This window comes from Microtus pennsylvanicus, chromosome 3 (assembly GCF_037038515.1).
Source record: "Microtus pennsylvanicus isolate mMicPen1 chromosome 3, mMicPen1.hap1, whole genome shotgun sequence".
NCBI classification, from domain to species: Eukaryota; Metazoa; Chordata; class Mammalia; order Rodentia; family Cricetidae; genus Microtus; species Microtus pennsylvanicus.
Genome location: NC_134581.1, coordinates 142,291,974 through 142,310,285, shown reverse-complemented (window position 1 = coordinate 142,310,285; position 18,312 = coordinate 142,291,974). Strand labels below are relative to the sequence as shown.

General features: G+C 49.6%; 1 protein-coding gene across 9 annotated transcripts in view; it reads left to right on the top strand.

The window, feature by feature from the left end:
- Window positions 1-18,312, top strand: part of Rusc2 (RUN and SH3 domain containing 2) — a 58,143-nt gene that overhangs the window by 34,001 nt on the left and 5,830 nt on the right. For 2 of the 9 annotated variants that reach the window (XM_075967446.1, XM_075967449.1), the window contains exons 2-3: window positions 5,194-5,261; window positions 9,553-11,628. The exons of 1 other annotated variant lie outside the window; for it this stretch is intronic. In XM_075967446.1, coding sequence (XP_075823561.1) covers window positions 9,621-11,628 — 2,008 coding nt within the window. In that variant the 5' untranslated portion in view covers window positions 5,194-5,261; window positions 9,553-9,620. Of the gene's footprint in view, window positions 1-374; window positions 860-5,193; window positions 5,262-7,176; window positions 7,230-9,552; window positions 11,629-18,312 lie in introns of those variants that run through there. 6 more of the 9 variants (XM_075967444.1, XM_075967451.1, XM_075967452.1 and 3 more) reach the window with 5 other exon arrangements.

Genomic DNA, 18,312 nt, shown 5'->3' with positions numbered 1-18,312 from the left:
CCCCTTGGACCCCAAACACTGATGTGACAGGCCCATCTCTGTGTCAGCTCTTAGACCCTCTGAAGACAGCTGGGCCCCACCTTGGCTGTAAGCATCGCCCCCCTGCTAGGGAATCCTCCTGCAGGGGCCAGTGCTTTTGTGAACAGAGCCACCCTGTGTACGGGAGCCCTGACTGAGATCTGGCTTCAAGAAAGGCGACTGCTGTTCTGTTGGGGGAATGAGAATAGGTGGTTGGGGGTTTGGGTTTCATTTTCTCACAGCCTTTGGGTGGGGCTTCCAAAATCCCCTCCACCCTAACCCAGCTGGAAGCCTTACTAAAGGAAAAAGCTGGAAAACAAGTCATTCACAGTAGAAGGAAAAGGAGGGAGGGGCTTAAAGGGGCGGCCTGAGAGGGTAAGGAAGGAAGGAAGGAAGCGAGCTCCCAGGCTCTGCCCAGACTTCTTCCAACACAGAGCCTGGAAAGAAGCTGGGCCCAGCTCTCTCTATTTTTTGCTGCTGTCTGGAAAGTCTCCATCTTCCAGCACCTACTGCCCTCTGTGGCTGACTTCTGTCTCTACTCCCCCTCCCCCGGGCTAACCAGCCTCTGGGACCGACCGGGAAGCTGAGTGGCTGCACTGTGGGTTTGCCTGCTCCTTTCCCTCCCCCTTGGTAGCGACGTCACCGCAGCCCAGCAGCCGAGGCAGCAGCGGCAGCGAGAAGACAGGCTGAGATTGCGCAGCCTCCCTGCATTACCTAGGATGCCATTGTAATAGCAAAAAGCAGATCTTAGAAAATCAGCCCGATTCCCCTGTGTGGCTGTGGGGACCAGTGATTCAGCTTGGCGGGAGTCACCAGGTCCAGCTCGAGGCTCCTGGCAGAGGTATGGCTCTGGCGGGGGAGGGGCTAGCAGCTAGGCAGAGGCAGGCTCACCATTAGCATCTGTCTCTCGAAAAGAGACTGTGGCAGCATGCAGCCACAAACTCATTTCTGCATGCATGGGCGGGGGAGAGGGGAGACTTGAGCTAATGCTATTTGTGCTATTTGGTCGAGAAACAAGATCTTTTTCTTCCTTTCGGATATCCCTAATGAAGTGCCGTAGCTGCAGTTGTCAGAATGAAGGGGTCAGATCTGTACACAAAGGCTGGGCGGGTTGAGACACCTCCACAGCTATCGTAAGTGAATGCTGGAAACAATGCAGGGTCCACACATCTGGTGGCTTTGCCTCACACACACACACATACACATACACACATACACACACACACACACACACACACACACACACACACACGTTTGCACATAGACACATACCTTGCTTTGCTGGAGAAACCGCCTCACTCCAGGTTTGGATGCCATAGGAAGGAATGTTGTCTAAAATGTCTCCCAGTGCATGGAGAGAGGGACCTGGCTGGTTACACTCAGCCCTCTACAGAGCCACTAGCTAGCAGGAAGAGACCTAGGCATAAGCTAAACTAATACTCTCAAATCCACCACCCTGCCCTGGGGAAGGCCCAGTCCGGGAGACCATCAGTCCGGCGGAGCCCAGCAGGACCTCAGGTCAAGGTCAGATTACTGAAGAATAGCTGTGCCTGCCTTTGCCCTCCCTGCTGGCTCTGAAGAAACCAAAAAAATCAAGAAACTAAATGGCCAACAGAAGGACGCAGATGGGCACGGACAGGAACCTTCTTCTGGAGTTCTTGTCCACGGTGGCCTGTTGCCAGCCAGGTAGAGCTCCTTAGATTCTGTTCCCATCATCCGGCTTGGTAGAGAACTGAGACACTTAGAAAAGATGGGGCTTCTGCAGTATATAAATAATCAGTCTGGGAGCACAGTGGGAGAGTGGTAGTTCCCAGGAAGTATCGAGGAATGGAATGTAAGCTCAGAGCAAGGACAGTGTGGGAGCCGTGACTGGGGCAGGATGAGGCAGCCTGGGAACTGCGGTGTGAAGGGCAGGAAACAGGCTTGGCCAGTATTGTGAGAACGTGGGGATGTCAGCTTGAAAGGGGCTGTGGGTTCAGAGCAGGTGATAGTCCCTATGTAAGTGGACTCCGAAGTGAGGGCCAATCCAGGGAAGTAGGAAGCAGATGTGGGTAAAGGAGAGAACTCTAGGAAGAGGGCGTTACCCCAGGTGCTTGAGACTGAGTTGTAGACGTCCTTGAGAACCGGACTAGCCAGGCCTGGATTCCATTAAACTGCATGACTGTGACTGTGTAACTTACTGTGGCGAAACTACTTCTGCCCTGAGGCCTTGGTTTCCTCCAATCTCAGGAGACAGAGGCAGGAGTAGTGAGGTTCTGTTTGAGGTCAGCCTGGTCTAGATAACAAGTTCTAGGCCGGTCGGTCAGAGCTACAAAGTGAGACCCCCCCCCCCTCAAAAACTTGCCAGGCGCGGTGGTTGCGGATGCCTTTCGTCCCAGCACTCAGGAAGCTGAGGCAGGGTTCAAGGCCAGCCTGGTCTACAGAGCAAGGCCAGGACAGTCAGGGCTACACAGAGAAACCCTGTCTTGAAAAAGAGTTAAAATAAAGAACGCTCACAATGATAATGTTATCCCTGTCTGGGGATATTAGGATGGAACCGGAGTCACGCAGTAACGACCACCCTAACAGCATGTGCTAAGCTAGATCATGAGATACCCCAGGGACGGGCCAGGAAATGCTCACAGATGCTTTCCCTGAGTCTGGAGATCTAAGTTCCACATCTCCACCCTCAACCCATCTTCTGTAAGAACGTCCTCTGCCTCCATCTCTGAGTCTCTGAAAAGAACAACCCTCCCAGAGATGCTCATTCATGGTTTCTGTGGTGGTTGAAGCAGAGCCACAAACCTCATCACATTGTTCCTCTTTGTGTTTCAGTCAGAGTCTCGTGTAGCCCAGGTTAGCTTGAACTGACTATATAGCTGCAGCTGGCCTTGAACTCCTAACCCACCTTCCTGCCCCCCCCCACCTGTTGGGATTATAGGTGTGCATATACGTGTCACCACTCCTGGCTCTCCTTTCATTCTCAACTGACTTTTTTTGTTTTTTTGTTTTTTTTTTTAGTTTTTCGAGACAGCCTGTCCTGGCACTAGCTCTTGTAGACCAGGCTGGCCTCAAACTCACAGAGGCCTGCCTCTGCCTCCCGAGTGCTGGGATTAAAGGCGTTTGCCACCACCGCCCGGCTGTAGTTTTTTTTTTTTTTTATCAACTGATTTTTCAAAATGTTCAAAACTCAGGGTTCCTGGATCCCTTCTTAATTGTGTTGTTTGTTTGTTTATCTACAGAGCGCTCTGGGCACTGACCGTTTTCTCCACGCCTCTCTTTTCTTCCATTCATATGAACATAAAAATAACTCAGAATAACACCATAGTATATACGTTTCATTTTTCCCCTTTAAGTCAGAGCTCATATTTCTACATTGTGATTGTCTTGAGCCATGGTCTCACCGTATTGCCCAATCTGGCTCTGAATCCTGGGTTGGAGAAATTCCTTTGCCTTCTGAGTAGCTGGAACCACAGGACACCACCATACTCAGCTAGTAACACAGGACTGTTTTAATCACACATGCATTCACACATACAGACACATTTGGGGGTGGGCAAGGTTTCACTCTGTAGCCCTGGCAGGGCCTGATTAAAAGTGTACACTACACCTGGCTTTATAATTTTTAATTGACCATTATTGGAATTTTAGAGTAGTCCCAACATTTAATCTTTGTTATCCTTATAGCATACAGGTGAACATATGACCCAAAATAATTATGTATATATATTTGTCGTGTGTGTATATATATGTAAGTGTGTATATATCTCTATATTATATATATGTGTGTGTATATATATGTGTGTGTGTGTATATATATATATATATATATATATATATATATATATATGGAGATAGGAAGAAAGAAGTAAAGAGAAAACTGTGTCATGTCTCTCATATCAGAACATCCTAAAAAGTCCTCTTCATTATTCCCCAAAAGGCCGTTAAGCAATTGTTCCCCATTCCCTGTCTTGTTCTCTTAACATGCCCAATCCCCTCCAGCCCTCCCAGTCCCCTCCGTCCCCAGCCCTCCTCTGCAGCATCATTTCTTTCTCACTCCTCTTCACATGAATCCTGATCTTCTGTGGGTTTTGTTTGGTTTGGTTTCGTTTTTTGAGACAGGGTTTCTCTGTGGTTTTGGTTCCTGTCCTGGAACTAGCTCTTGTAGACCAGGCTGGCCTGGAACTCACAGAGATCTGCCTGCCTCCCGAGTGCTGGGATTAAAGGCATGTGCCACCACCACCCGACTGTTTTTTGTTTTTTATTTTGCTTTTTTGAGACAAGATTTTGCAATGTAGCCTTGATTAGCCTAGAATGTCCTTATTGAGATACAATTTATATACCAGTTGTCTTATTTGTTGTAGAGAGCTGGTTTGTTTGTTTGTCCCCAGCTGCTCAGCCCTGAAATGATCACACAAAAAAACATATTATTTGCAATACTGTTTGGCCAATAGCTTAAGCATATTCTGGCTAACTAATATCTTAAATTAACCCATCTCCATTAATCTGTGTATCTCCACGAGGCTGTGGCTTATGGTAGGGTTACATGACCTCTCTCTAACTCTGCCTTCCTTCTCCCAGCATTCAGTTTAGTTTTCCCCACCTAGCTCTGTTCTGCCCTGCTCTGCTATAGGCTCAAAGCAGTTTCTTTATTTATCCAATGGTAATCACAGCATACAAAGGGGAATCCCACGTCAGTCTTAGTTGGGGTTTTTATTGCTGTGAAGCAATACCATGACCACAACAACTCTTATAAAGGAAAATATTTAATTGGGTGGCTTGTAGTTCAGAGATTCAGTCCATTATCATCATGGAGGGACATGGCAGTGCACAGACAGACATGGTGCTGGAGAAGGAGCCAAGAGTCCTACATCTTGATCTGCAGGCAACAGGAAGTGAAGCATACAGGAGACCTCAAAGCCGGCCTCCACAGTAACATGCTTGCTTAGCATCCATGAAGACCTGGGTAAAGGCCTTAGCACCATATAAACTGGGCATGGTGGTGCCTGCTTATAATCCAGCACGTGGGCAGTGGAGGCAGTATTACCTTTAAGGCCATCCGTGCCGTCGCATGTCCTAGTGCTCCGCTCCTCTTGTTGCCCGATGGTCCCTTGTGTGCGTACCACATTGTTGCTAATTTTTAGCTGGGTTATAACTGACGGGAGGCAGATTACATCTTTCTTTTCCATTCATCAGCTGTCTTGGAGCCCGGCCACCCTCTGGGTTACTGTGAACGACGTGGCTGTGACGTTCCCAGCTTCTGTGTGAGTGTGCTCTCCTGCCCTTTGAGTGTAATCCTAGAAGTGGGGAAATGTATGTAACGTTCTGAGGGGCTGTTTGACAGTCTCCCCAAGGGCCTGCGCCATTTTACTGAGCCCTCAGCAGTGGGTGGGTGCAAGTTCATCAATACTTGTTGCCTTGTGTTTTGGTTTGGGCATCCTGGTGGGCGTGCACTGGTATCCCACTGGGGTTCTTATTTTCTTAATGACTAATGATATTGCCCATCTCTTCATCTTGCTAACCACACATAGGTCTTCTTTAGAGAAATATCTATTCAGTGCTGGCCATAGTAGCACACACTTTTAATCCCAGTTCTCTGTGGACAAAGGCAGGTAGATCTCTGTGAGTTCAAAGACACCTTGAGTCAAGGCTAGCCAGAGATAGTGAGGCCCTGTCTTAAAATAAAATAAAAAAAATTGTTAGAGTTCTTTGTAAATTTTTATTAGAAACCACTGTCAGAAGTATGATCTAAAAAGGGTTCTTCCCGTTCTATGGGTTGGCTCTTCACTTTTGTGTGACTGAGTGAGCACACATAGGCCAGAAGTCAGTCCCAGGGGTCATTCCTCAGGACCTTGTTTTCTGAGCCAGGCCCTCTCCGTGGTGTGAGGTTTACCACATCAGCAAGTCTGGCTCACAGAGAGTCCTAAGCCGTTTCCTGTCTTTAGTGGTGGGTTTACAGCTGGGTGCCTTGCTTTCCAATACAGATTCTGGGGCTCAGACTCAGGTCCCCATGCTCACAATGCAAGCACCTTCCTACCTGACCTCCCTCAGGTCCCCATGCTCACAACGCAAGCACCTTCCTACCTGACCTCCCTCAGGTCCCCATGCTCACAACGTAAGCACCTTCCTACCTGACCTCCCTCAGGTCCCCATGCTCACAATGCAAGCACCTTCCTACCTGACCTCCCTCAGGTCCCCATGCTCACAACGTAAGCACCTTCCTACCTGACCTCCCTCAGGTCCCCATGCTCACAATGCAAGCACCTTCCTACCTGACCTCCCTCAGGTCCCCATGCTCACAATGCAAGCACCTTCCTACCTGACCTCCCTCCTGGCTCACTTCTCACTTTTTTAGTGGTTTCCTTTGAAGCAGGAGGATCTTGGGTTAGGTAAGAAACCATCACCTTTAGGTTTCCTCTTGAGTTGAGACTGCAGCCCAGGTGGTCATGCTTGCTTAGCATCCATGAAGACCTGGGTAAAGGCCTTTAGCACCATAGAAACTGGGCATGGTGGTACCTGCTTATAATCCCAGCACATGGGCAGTGGAGGCAGTAAGACCAGGAATTCAGGGTCATCCTTGGCTAGATATGGATTTGGAGGCCAGCCTGTAATACATGAGACCCTGTCTCAAAAAAGATTTTTTATTCGTATTTTTTCTATAACTCTTAATCTTGTAACTTAGTTTTCCTTCTCTAGTTTTTGCTTTTCCACATCCATGTTGATGATTGTACTCAACACAATAGGGCTTACAAATCCAATACAGGAGAGTTCCTCTTAGAAGTCTTCTTTTTTAATGTGATTTAGCATACATAATTTAATGTATAATCATATTTAATTAAAACTTTCTATAATTGTCCCTCATGCATATAGTCATTGGTCATTGGCATTTTTCCTTTGATTAATTTTCTTTATGCCCTTACTGTATTCCACATGAAGAGCTTGGCCCTTGCGCATAAATTAGTTAAAATTTAAGATAATGGTGGCATCAAGGGTTCAGTTAAATGATTAAGCAAGAGAAAGTAAACAAGGGATTTAGAGCCAGAATACCAAAGGGGAATAGGAATCAAAGGGAGAGGAGAGAGATGAACAGATCAGAGGAAATGAGACATGGGGAGTCTAGGAGAGAGGGGCCTGAATCCGACAGCTCAGGACAGAGTTTGAGAGGTCATTCCTCCACAGGGTGGCCAAGAGACCAGAGACCTCACCACCGAAGGAACGTTAACTTATCAGAGGTAAAACTTGGCTAGAGGAGACGCCAGGGGATCCCCAGTGGTGATGGTTCTCTGCGAGAGCAGAGCCAGTTGGGACACTTTGAAGGTTCTAAACACTGGCCTAACCAAGCATCGAGACTGGATGAGGCCCATGCTTGCCAGGTTTGGTGTAAGAGTGTGGTTGGCTGGTGCAGCGCGGGTAGAAGAGGGTGAGGTCACCTACTGTCCCCCCACCTGTGTGTGTGCGTGAAGCTCCATGGCAGTATTAGAACAGGAAGAGTCTGTAGCCCACCGTCGTCAGAGGGGGAGAAAGGGTCTGCTCTGGTAGTCTTTGGTCAACTGGTTTAGTGTGTTCTAAAATACGTTTCTTGTAAAATACCACTGATTTCTGTGAGCATATGATGTCTGTCCAGTTTTTCTCCTCCATGTAAACTTGTGTGCTGTAGCCGTGCAGGTCTTGCTGTCCTTTCCTGGGTGCCTTGTGCTCTCCAGACATCCAGCATGGTGTGCAGGTGTGCGCATGTCTGTGCGTGTCTGTATGTCTGTGCATATGTGTGTCCGTGTGTATGCGTGTGTATCTACATGTGTGTATATCTGTGTGTGTGCATATGTCTGTGCGTGTCTGTATGTCTGTGTGCATATGTGTGTCCGTGTGTATGCATGTGTATCTACATGTGTGTATATCTGTGTGTGTGCATATGTCTGTGCGTGTCTGTATGTCTGTGTGCATATGTGTGTCCGTGTGTATGTGTGTGTATCTACATGTGTGTATATCTGTGTGTACGTATTTCTGTATGTGTGCATATATGTGTCCATGTGTATGTATGTGTATCTACATGTATGTATATCTCTGTGTACATATGTGTGCATATGTGTCCATGTGTGTATCTGTGTGTGTGTATATGTATATCTGTGTGTGCGTGTATATGTATGTGTGTGTGCGTGTCTGTGTGCATGTCTGTGTGTGTACATGTCTGTATGTCTGTGCATATGTCTGTGTCTACATGTGTATGCATATTCTGTGTGTGCATATGTGTGTGTCTATGTCTGTGTGTGCATATGTGTATCTATATGTCTACATGTGTATGTATGTCTCTGTTCTGTGTGTGCATGTGTGTCTGTGAGCCTGTGTGCACATGTGTATGTGAATGTGTGTACATGCCTGTCTCTGTTGGATGCTGTTTGTTCATTTCCAGGCTGCCTAGACCCAAAATAATCATACTGAAATTATACACACACACATACACACACAGACATTTGTTTTGTTTTTGTTTTTGTTTTTGGAGACAAAGTTTCACTGTAGTTTTGAACCTGTCCTGGAACTAGCTCTTGTAGACCAGGCTGGTCTGGAACTCACAGAGATCCACCTACCTCTGTCTCCCAGGAGTTGGGATTAAAGGTGTGTGTCACCACTGCCCGACTATAAACTGAAACTATATTAATTATAATACTGTTTGGCCAATAGCTTAAGCATATTTCTAGATAGCTCTTACATCTTAACCCATTTCTATTATTTTATATATTACCATGAGGATTTTGGCTTACTAGAAAGGTTCCAGCTGGTAGCTCACATCTTTTTCCTGGCAGCTTCTGACTCCGCCTACTCTCTTTTTATAGATCTCTTCCAGCCTGGCTATATTCTGCCATGCTATAGGCTGAAGCAGCTTCTTTTATTAACCAATGGTAGTAAAAAAAAATATTCACAGTATACAGAGGGGAATCCCACATCATGTCTCTGTGTGTGCATCTATGTCTGTCCATGTATGCGTGTATATTTGTGAGTGTTTATGTGTATGTGTGTATCTCTGTGTGTGTGTGTCTGTTTGATTTGTTGATATTTACTGCTTAGAAGAGAATGGGAACCCTGAGAGGTCTCAGCTTGTAAAGACACTTCCTACGAGTTCACTCCCTGTGTTCACATGGTCGAAGGAGAGAACAGACTTCCACAGGTTGTCCTCGGACCTCCGCACACATGCTGTGGCACACACACACAACCACACACTCTCTCTAAATAAATAAAGGTAATTTTTTCATAAAGAGGGAGGAACATGTTGTCTCTGAGTTCCCCATACCTTCATATGTGTCATTAAAAGAGGCCTGGCCTTTTGTTACAGTTGAACACACAGTGACCTTAAAATGAACAGGGGCCCAGGACCTGGACCCGCACAAGGCAGAGTCTGTGGTAGCGCCCTCTCTGTTGCTAGGCCCGGGCTGTCAGAACCCCACCTGACCCAGAGCCTTTATTCCTCTTGGACTCTCGTTCATCTGAAAATAATCTTGGGAAAGGCCTGTCCCTGATTTCCAGGGAGGTGACGTTAGGTTCCCTTTCTCTTTCTCTCTCCAGGTGCCAAGCTCTCCTGATGAAATGTTTTCTGCCCCACTGGGCTCCCAAGGCAGTGTCTGGTGCTGTTGATGCCCTTGTTGGAACTTTCCAGAATGGATAGCCCCCCAAAGCTGACTGGAGAGACCCTCATCGTCCACCATATCCCTTTAGTGCACTGTCAAGTCCCAGACAGGCAGGGCTGCGGGGTGGCAAGCGGAGGCAGCGGGAGCACAAGACCCCAGCCCTTCTGCCCACCCGAGCTGGGCCTGGGACAAGCTGACTCCCTGCTATACAACAGTCTGCACTCTGCCCCGGGGGCATCTACACGGTCTTCAGACAGCATCAAGAGTAGGGGTCGGGATGGCCGTGGCCCTGGAGCTTCCAAACGACACAATCCCTTCTTGGTGCAGGAAGGTGTGGGTGAAACAGGACTTGGTGACCTGTGTGACGACAACCCTGGAGAGAGTGCCACCCAGCAGTCCTTCCACCTGCACAGCGCCAGCCAGCCCACCTTCCATCTGTCTTCTTTCCAGCTGCCATCATCGGGCCCTGGCCTGCGCAGGCCGTGGGGCGCAACATGCAGTCGGCCTGGCGTGGTGGAGGGGCAGGAACGGGAGCCAGCAGCAGCCTTGGGGACCCAGCAGGGCAGCACCAGCCCCTGCTTCCAGCCAGAGCCGGACTCTGAGACCATGGAGCTGGACGAGTGTGGGGGACCCAGTGGGAGTGGCAGCAGAGAGGGAGCCAGTGATACCTCTGCCTTTTCCTTTGAACAAGAGTGGAAGCTCAGTTCAGACGAATCCCCGAGAAACCCTGGGCGCTCGGGCTCTGGGGCTCAGCACTGCCACTGCAGCAGCGCGTCCAGTCAGTCCGAGGCTGCCGACCAGTCCATGGGCTACGTCAGTGACTCGTCCTGCAACAGTTCAGACGGTGTGCTAGTCACCTTCAGCACCCTCTACAACAAGACGCACGGCAGCTCCCGTGCCACCCTCAACTCTGTCCCTCAGTCCTGCAGCGACTCTTCCTTCTGCAGCCAGTCCGACCCTGGAGCCTTTTACCTGGACCTGCAGCCCTCCCCAGCTGAGTCGAAAATGTCGTGTGAGTCCCACCACCCTGAGACTGGGGACAGGGAGGAGGGCTGTGGTTGTCCTCATGCCTCGTCCCCCGAGCTCGATGCCAACTGCAACTCCTACCGCCCACACTGTGAGCCCTGCCCGGCTGTGGCTGACCTCACAGCCTGCTTCCAGAGCCAGGCCCGCCTTGTGGTGGCCACACAAAATTACTATAAACTTGTCACCTGTGACCTGTCCTCGCAGTCCTCCCCAAGCCCTGCTGGCTCTTCCATCACCAGCTGCTCTGAAGAACACAAGATCAGTCCTCCACCAGGCCCTGGCTCGGAGCCAGACCCCAGCCAGCCCTCTGAGTATTACCTCTTCCAGAAGCCAGACATCCTGCCTGAGGAACAAGGAGGAGTAGCTTCCTCGATGGAAGCAGCAAATGCCATGGGCCCCACTGTACTCGAAGGGCAAGTGTACACAAATACTTCACCCCCCAACCTAAGCAACGGCCGGCAGCGCTCTCGAAGCTATGACCGGAGCCTGGAGCGCAGCCCCACTGTCCGCCTGGGCTCACTGGAGCGCATGCTAAGTTGCCCAGTACGCTTAAGTGAGGGCCCTGCAGCCTTATCTGGGCCTGCTTCCCCACCCAGGAGGGTTACCTCTTTTGCTGAATTGGCCAAAGGCCGTAAGAAAACGGCACCAGGCTCGGGCTCGCCACCACTTCGGGTAAGCATCGGAGACTCCTCCCAGGACTTCTCACCCATTCAGGAAGCCCAGCACGACAGGACGGGCCCACTTGATGAAGGCACTCGATGCAGCCACAGTCTGCCAGCCATGCCCTTGGGGCCAAGCCTGGACCTCCTTGGCCCAGAACCCTGGTCCACCCAGCTTTGTCAGGGCGCCCAGTCCAGCGAGATGCCACTTCCTAGCCTCAGAACTGCTGGGCAGGGCCCCTTGGCCCAGCTGATGGATCCTGGACCTGCTCTCCCAGGGAGCCCAGCCAACAGCCATACCCAGAGGGATGCAAGAGCTAGAGCTGACGGTAAGGAACTCGGAGAACACCAGGCTATGCATCCACTCTATACCAGCCTGGACCTCGTTCCCCGGGGGTGGAGACAGGAAGAAGAGAATACCAAATAGATGGGTCACTAGGACTTGGAGTCTGGTACCCTGGGAAACCCTGAAGCTGAAGTACAGGCTCTTAAACCGGAAGTGGAATTGCTAACAGGCAAGGCGTGTAGCCAGTTAGACACACAGGGACTTACAGTGCTTGAGGCAGCTGAGGGACATGTCCCGCAGGGACACTGCAGTGGAAAACGGTGAAGTCAGTTCTTTGATCATTAATGGCAACCCTGCACTTAGAACCTGTCGTGGCATGTGCCTCTGGAAACTGAGGCAGGAGAATTGCTTGAGGCCAGCTAGCATGGGCAACAGGTGAGATCCTCCTCTTTAAGAAAAAGAAAACGGAAACTTCAGAACTGACCGTTGCCCTGACCTTTCAGCTCCCTAAGCCAGTCCCTTCATCATCAATTGCATTTCAAGTAATTGCTTATACCCCGATCTGTCCTGGGGGTTCAAGTAATTGTGTATACCCCGGTCTGTCCTGGGGTGCTAGCGAGATGACCTGACCTGGAGGGGTTCCAATGAGGGACAGAAACAAAAGGCGGCCACTCAGGTACCAAGGTGGCCGTGTAAGGTTTGAGTCACCCGGAGCAGTACAGTTAGACTGGTGGATTGGGAGGACAGAACGGTTTACATTGAAGCTCGGTCTGGAAGGAAGGTTAGGGTTAGATTTTGTACTTTCTTCGAATCTGATTCTTTCCAGGAACTGCAGTAGACTAATTTAGCATAACCACTAGGATGGGGAGAGCCCCGCAAGGGTTAGCATCAGAGTGACTGTGTTACTCTTGGTCTGGTTTTCTATTTGCTTAATGGCACGTTTTGACTTGCACTTCTAGAAAGATCCTTGGTGGTTTGGGTGGAAGGTGTGAAGCGCCTTCCTGATGGGAGAGACTGCTGACTTGAGTGGTAGCGGACCTCTGCAAGTTCTAAGTCAGCTCTTCTACTTATTGACAGCCCAGCTGGGGCTCCACAGTGAGACCCTGGGCGGGGCAAGGTGAGGTGGGGTGGGGTAGCAGTTAAAACTGATCGTCCAGGAAGAATGTGTGGACTTGCCAAGTAAACAGGAAGAGAGTCTGACCAGAGTGTGATTTAAGGGCTAAGCAGAGCAACCCTAACGGTTAGTCGGGGATGCGGCTGGACTTGATGGGCACATCCTGCAATCCTAGCATTTAGGAAGTGAAGACAGGAGAGTCAGGAGTTCAAGATTGGGCCAGTGAGACGGCCAGGCAGGTATAGGCACTTAAGAGTCCACGCTCAGCAACCTCATGAACTCCCTGGAACTCAGCGCTGAAAGGAAAGTACCAGCTCCTCAGTTGTCCTCTGCTCCCGCACTTGTGCACACATACAGTGATTAGTAAAACCCATGCTTTAGCCAGGCACGGTGTCACACACCTTTAATCCCAGCACTCAGAGGCAGAGGCTCGGGGATTTTGTGCCAGCTTGTTACACGGTGAGTTTCAGGCCAGTCAGGGCCACATTGTCTCAAAGTAAAGGCAGTCTGGAGAGGTGGCTTAGTGATTAAAGCGCCTGCCAGGTATCACAGTCCCCACCCTCAAAACTGCTGATGCCACAAATGCCTGGTGGTGTAGCAGCCCACCTGTAACCCCGCCCAGGACAAGCCTGCTGTCAGTATCTCTGGGTTTGATTGAGCCATCCTGCCTCAGTGAATAAGGTAGATGAGTGATCGAGGGTGATTCCCAGTATCACTCTTACATGTGCAAATGTGCACATACATACTCATACACGTTCTCATACGTGTGCAAGCATGTACACTACATACCACATAAACAAAAACGGAAAGATGAAAAAAGAGATGGAGAGAAAGAGAGAGGTAGGAGAGAGCCATTAAAGTATTTTTACTATACTAAAAAATAATTTTAATACTTTTTAAATTTAAGTATTTTTATTGTGTCAGTGAGATGGTTCAGTTGAGAAAGGTGTTGGCTGACAGGTTGTTCAATCCTGAAGTCCACATGGTGGAAGGAGAAAGGCAGGGTCTTCTCCATCCCAGATTGGCCTCGAGCTGTGTAGCCAAGGACAACCTTGAGTTTCTGATTCTGCTGCCTCCACTTCCTGCTGGGATCATAGGAATGAGCCTCTAGATTTATTCGGTTCTCAGGACGGGCCAGGGCTTCCTGCCTTCCAAGGCAAGCACTCTACCAACTGAGCTCTGTCCCCAGTCCCCGTACGACCTTTGTCCAGCGTTGTCCTATAATCTCCAGTGAAATGCCACAGGTTCTCTTGACTGTGCACACCCTTCTTAAAATCTGAACCGACAGTCCATCCAATGCATGGATGACCCAGGAAGAAGCTGAAATGCCCCCCCCCCCGAACCTGAGCAGCAGGGTCCACATTTAGTAAAGGAGCTTGTCAAATCTTGATAGAACAAAACTAATAAAGCAGAGGACAAAGTGAAATTTGATTTGTAAAGTCTCCTTGAGTTGATTTTGGGCCAGTAACTGATTGCAGACCCATGAGTCAGCAGTTTCGAAAAGCCCTGCACAAAGGTCACTTGACGGGCGGGCATGCTAGGGGATTGCAGGGACAGCCCACCCCTGCTTTGAAAGCATGAACACTCGCTTCCCACTGAGCTCTGCAGGCAACATTTTAAGAAGGAACTAAGGAACTAGGGCTGCTTCTCCCAGGTACATGACATGTGGCGTGATCTCTGCCTAGGATTTTTTTTTTCTTGGTTTTTTGAGACAGGGTTTCTCTGTGGCTTTGGAGCCTGTCCCCAGTCCCCTACAAGAGCTGGAACTAGCTCTTGTAGACCAGGCTGGTCTCGAACTCACAGAGATCCACCTGCCTCTGCCTCCCAAGTGCTGGGATTAAAGGCGTGCGCCACCACCGCCCGGCACTAGGATTTTCTTAAGAATCCTCTCATAGGAAAGTAAGAGAACTTGTTTTGGGTCCCAGGGGTAAAACTAACACCCGTTCCTCAAGGTGATCTCCCTTCTAAATTAATCTTATTCTTCTGCCTCATACCATATATTGGGAATAACAGGAAGGATTTTGGTTTGGAAATAGGATCTCCCCATGTAGCCCAGGCTAGCTTCAATTTCAGATACCCCTGCAGAGGACAGTGTTTCCTTAGAGGGTAGGACTAGGTATATAGTCCGGATACGCCTTACTAGGACTAGATAGATAGTCTGGATACGCCTTACTAGGACTAGATAGACAGTCCGGATACGCTTTACTAGGACTAGATAGATAGTCTGGATACGCCTTACTAGGACTAGATAGATAGTCCGGATACGCCTTACTAGGACTAGATAGATAGTCTGGATACGCCTTACTAGGACTAGATAGACAGTCCGGATACGCCTTACTAGGACTAGATAGACAGTCCGGATACGCTTTACTAGGACTAGATAGATAGTCCGGATACGCTTTACTAGGACTAGATAGATAGTCCAGATACGCCTTACTAGGACTAGATAGATAGTCCGGATACGCTTTACTAGGACTAGATAGATAGTCCGGATACGCTTTACTAGGACTAGATAGATAGTCCGGATACGCTTTACTAGGACTAGATAGATAGTCCGGATACGCTTTACTAGGACTAGATAGATAGTCCGGATACGCCTTACTAGGACTAGATAGATAGTCCGGATACGCTTTACTAGGACTAGATAGATAGTCCGGATACGCCTTACTAGGACTAGATAGATAGTCCAGATACACTTTACTAGGACTAGATAGATAGTCCGGATACGCTTTACTAGGACTAGATAGATAGTCCGGAAACGCCTTACTAGGACTAGATAGATAGTCCAGATACACTTTACTAGGACTAGATAGATAGTCCGGATACGCCTTACTAGGACTAGATAGATAGTCCGGATACGCTTTACTAGGACTAGATAGATAGTCCGGATACGCCTTACTAGGACTAGATAGATAGTCCAGATACACTTTACTAGGACTAGATAGATAGTCCGGATACGCTTTACTAGGACTAGATAGATAGTCCGGATACGCCTTACTAGGACTAGATAGATAGTCCGGATACGCTTTACTAGGACTAGATAGATAGTCCAGATACACTTTACTAGGACTAGATAGATAGTCCGGATACGCTTTACTAGGACTAGATAGATAGTCCGGATACGCCTTACTAGGACTAGATAGACAGTCCGGATATGCCTTACTAGGACTAGATAGATAGTCCGGATACGCCTTACTAGGACTAGATAGACAGTCCGGATACGCCTTACTAGGACTAGATAGACAGTCCGGATATGCCTTACTAGGACTAGATAGATAGACAGTCTGGATACCCTTTAAATGGGTGCTGATAAAGCTGTTGTTGTAATAAAGCTGAGAAGACCCAGTCAGCCTTGAAGTGTGATAGTGGAAGGAAGGCACCCCTAATGGAGAAAGCCGTACTTAAATATGGGGCTGAAGGAAGAGGGGGGATAAGGTCAGGACAGCCTTTGGCCTAGTACAGCAGGGACTGGATTCAGCCCCTGGTGGGGGAGAGGAGAGTCAGAATGGCTACCCAATCTATGGTGTAGCTATGCCTGAGAACCTCATCTTTATTCTTTGAGCACTAACCACGGAAGATAAGATACATTAAATTTTTAAGAAACTAGGTTTATAAAAGGTGTTTTGAGACAGAGGAGACTGGATTGAATCAGAAGTAGAGATTCATTCATTTAACTGTTCATTTCCTGGACCCTGGAGATAGAATGACCAATAGGGATTTGGCCCCCACTTTGCTGGGCCGCTGTGAAGAGTTACAGCGCAAGCACTTGGAGAAAGAAACTTCCCGTGCTTTACAGACGAAATGAGACCAGGTCAGAGGGCTCCGTGGCCAGGGGGCTGGGCGGGAAGTATGGGGATGAGATCTCGGGCAGAAGGGACAAAAGGATGGCCCGAGTGTGCTGTGGTGAAGGACTGGATGGAGTATGGCTAACACAGCAAGGAGAAGGGCACAGTGGCCTCTCAGCAGGATTCTGAACCGCTTCTCTGAGGCTGTGTTCCCACCCCTCATGACTCATGTAAATAAGAAAGACACGGCAAGCCCAGCCTGGTTCACGCATGTGTGATGTGGTGGAGCACACGGCCCCAGAGCCAGAGTGTGGCTTGCCATTTCCTGGCTGAGTGATCTTAACCTGGGACGATGACTTAATGTCTCTAATTTTATGTGTGGCAGGTGGCTCATACCTATAGTGCCAACACTTGGAGGTTGAGACAGGAGGATCAGAAATCCAAGGCCAATCTTGGCTACAAAGCAAGCTCCAAATAAGCCTGAACTACATGAGATCCTGTCTCAAAAAAGAAAAAAGGGAAAAAAATTCTTCATCTGTGGAGAAGTCCTGCCTCTTTTAGTGGTTGAGCCACGCCCAGGGTTTTAGGTCCTGTAAGGGTTATGGCGCCATCTTGTGTTTATTCAGATATCTGCAGCATCTGCTGTGGCCCCTGCGTTGCTCTGGACCAACTCAGGCACACTGACCTGGAAGGGGCCCCAGGGTTAGGGAGCACATTCCTGTGCAGGAAGAATACACATGGACACTGAGGTTCTTAGGGGATCATGGAAAAGCGAGAAAATGGATGCAGAGCGTCATAGCAAGTCTAAGTGTCTTGCTGCTGTGTGCTCAGAAATGGAGTATGTGAGCAAACTGAGTGGAGACGGGTGAGAGCTTGAAGTCAGCAGCATCTTGACACCGAGTCTGCGACTCTTACAGTCTGTGAGCCGTCCCACCATCGAGAGAATGGAGGCATCAGGATAAATGGGCAGAGCTGATAGGTGGATGGCGGTAGGGTCCGAGTGTCTCCCAGGACACGGAGAAGCTGATAGGTGGATGGCGGTAGGGTCCGAGTGTCTCCCAGGACACGGAGAAGCTGATAGGTGGATGGCGATGGTGTCTCCCTGGACACGGAGAAGCTGATGGGTGGATGGCGGTAGGGTCCGAATGTCTCCCAGGACACAGAGAAGCTGATGGGTGGATGGCGGTAGGGTCTGAGTGTCTCCCAGGACACGGAGAAGCTGATAGGTGGATGGCGATGGTGTCTCCCTGGACACGGAGAAGCTGATGGGTGGATGGCGGTGGGGTCCGCGTGTCTCCCAGGACATGGAGAAGCTGATAGGTGGATGGCAGTAGGGTCCGAGTGTCTCCCAGGACATGGAGAAGCTGATGGGTGGATGGCGGTAGGGTCCGAGTGTCTACCCGGACACGGAGAAGCTGATAGGTGGATGGCAGTAGGGTCCGCGTGTCTCCCAGGACATGGAGAAGCTGATAGGTGGATGGCAGTAGGGTCCGAGTTTCTCCCAGGACACGGAGAAGCTGATAGGTGGATGGCGATGGTGTCTCCCTGGACACGGAGAAGCTGATGGGTGGATGGCGGTAGGGTCCGAGTGTCTCCCAGGACACAGAGAAGCTGATGGGTGGATGGCGGTAGGGTCCGAATGTCTCCCAGGACACAGAGAAGCTGATGGGTGGATGGCGGTAGGGTCTGAGTGTCTCCCAGGACATGGAGAAGCTGATGGGTGGATGGCAGTAGGGTCCGAGTGTCTCCCAGGACACAGAGAAGCTGATGGGTGGATGGCAGTAGGGTCCGAGTGTCTACCCGGACACGGAGAAGCTGATAGGTGGAT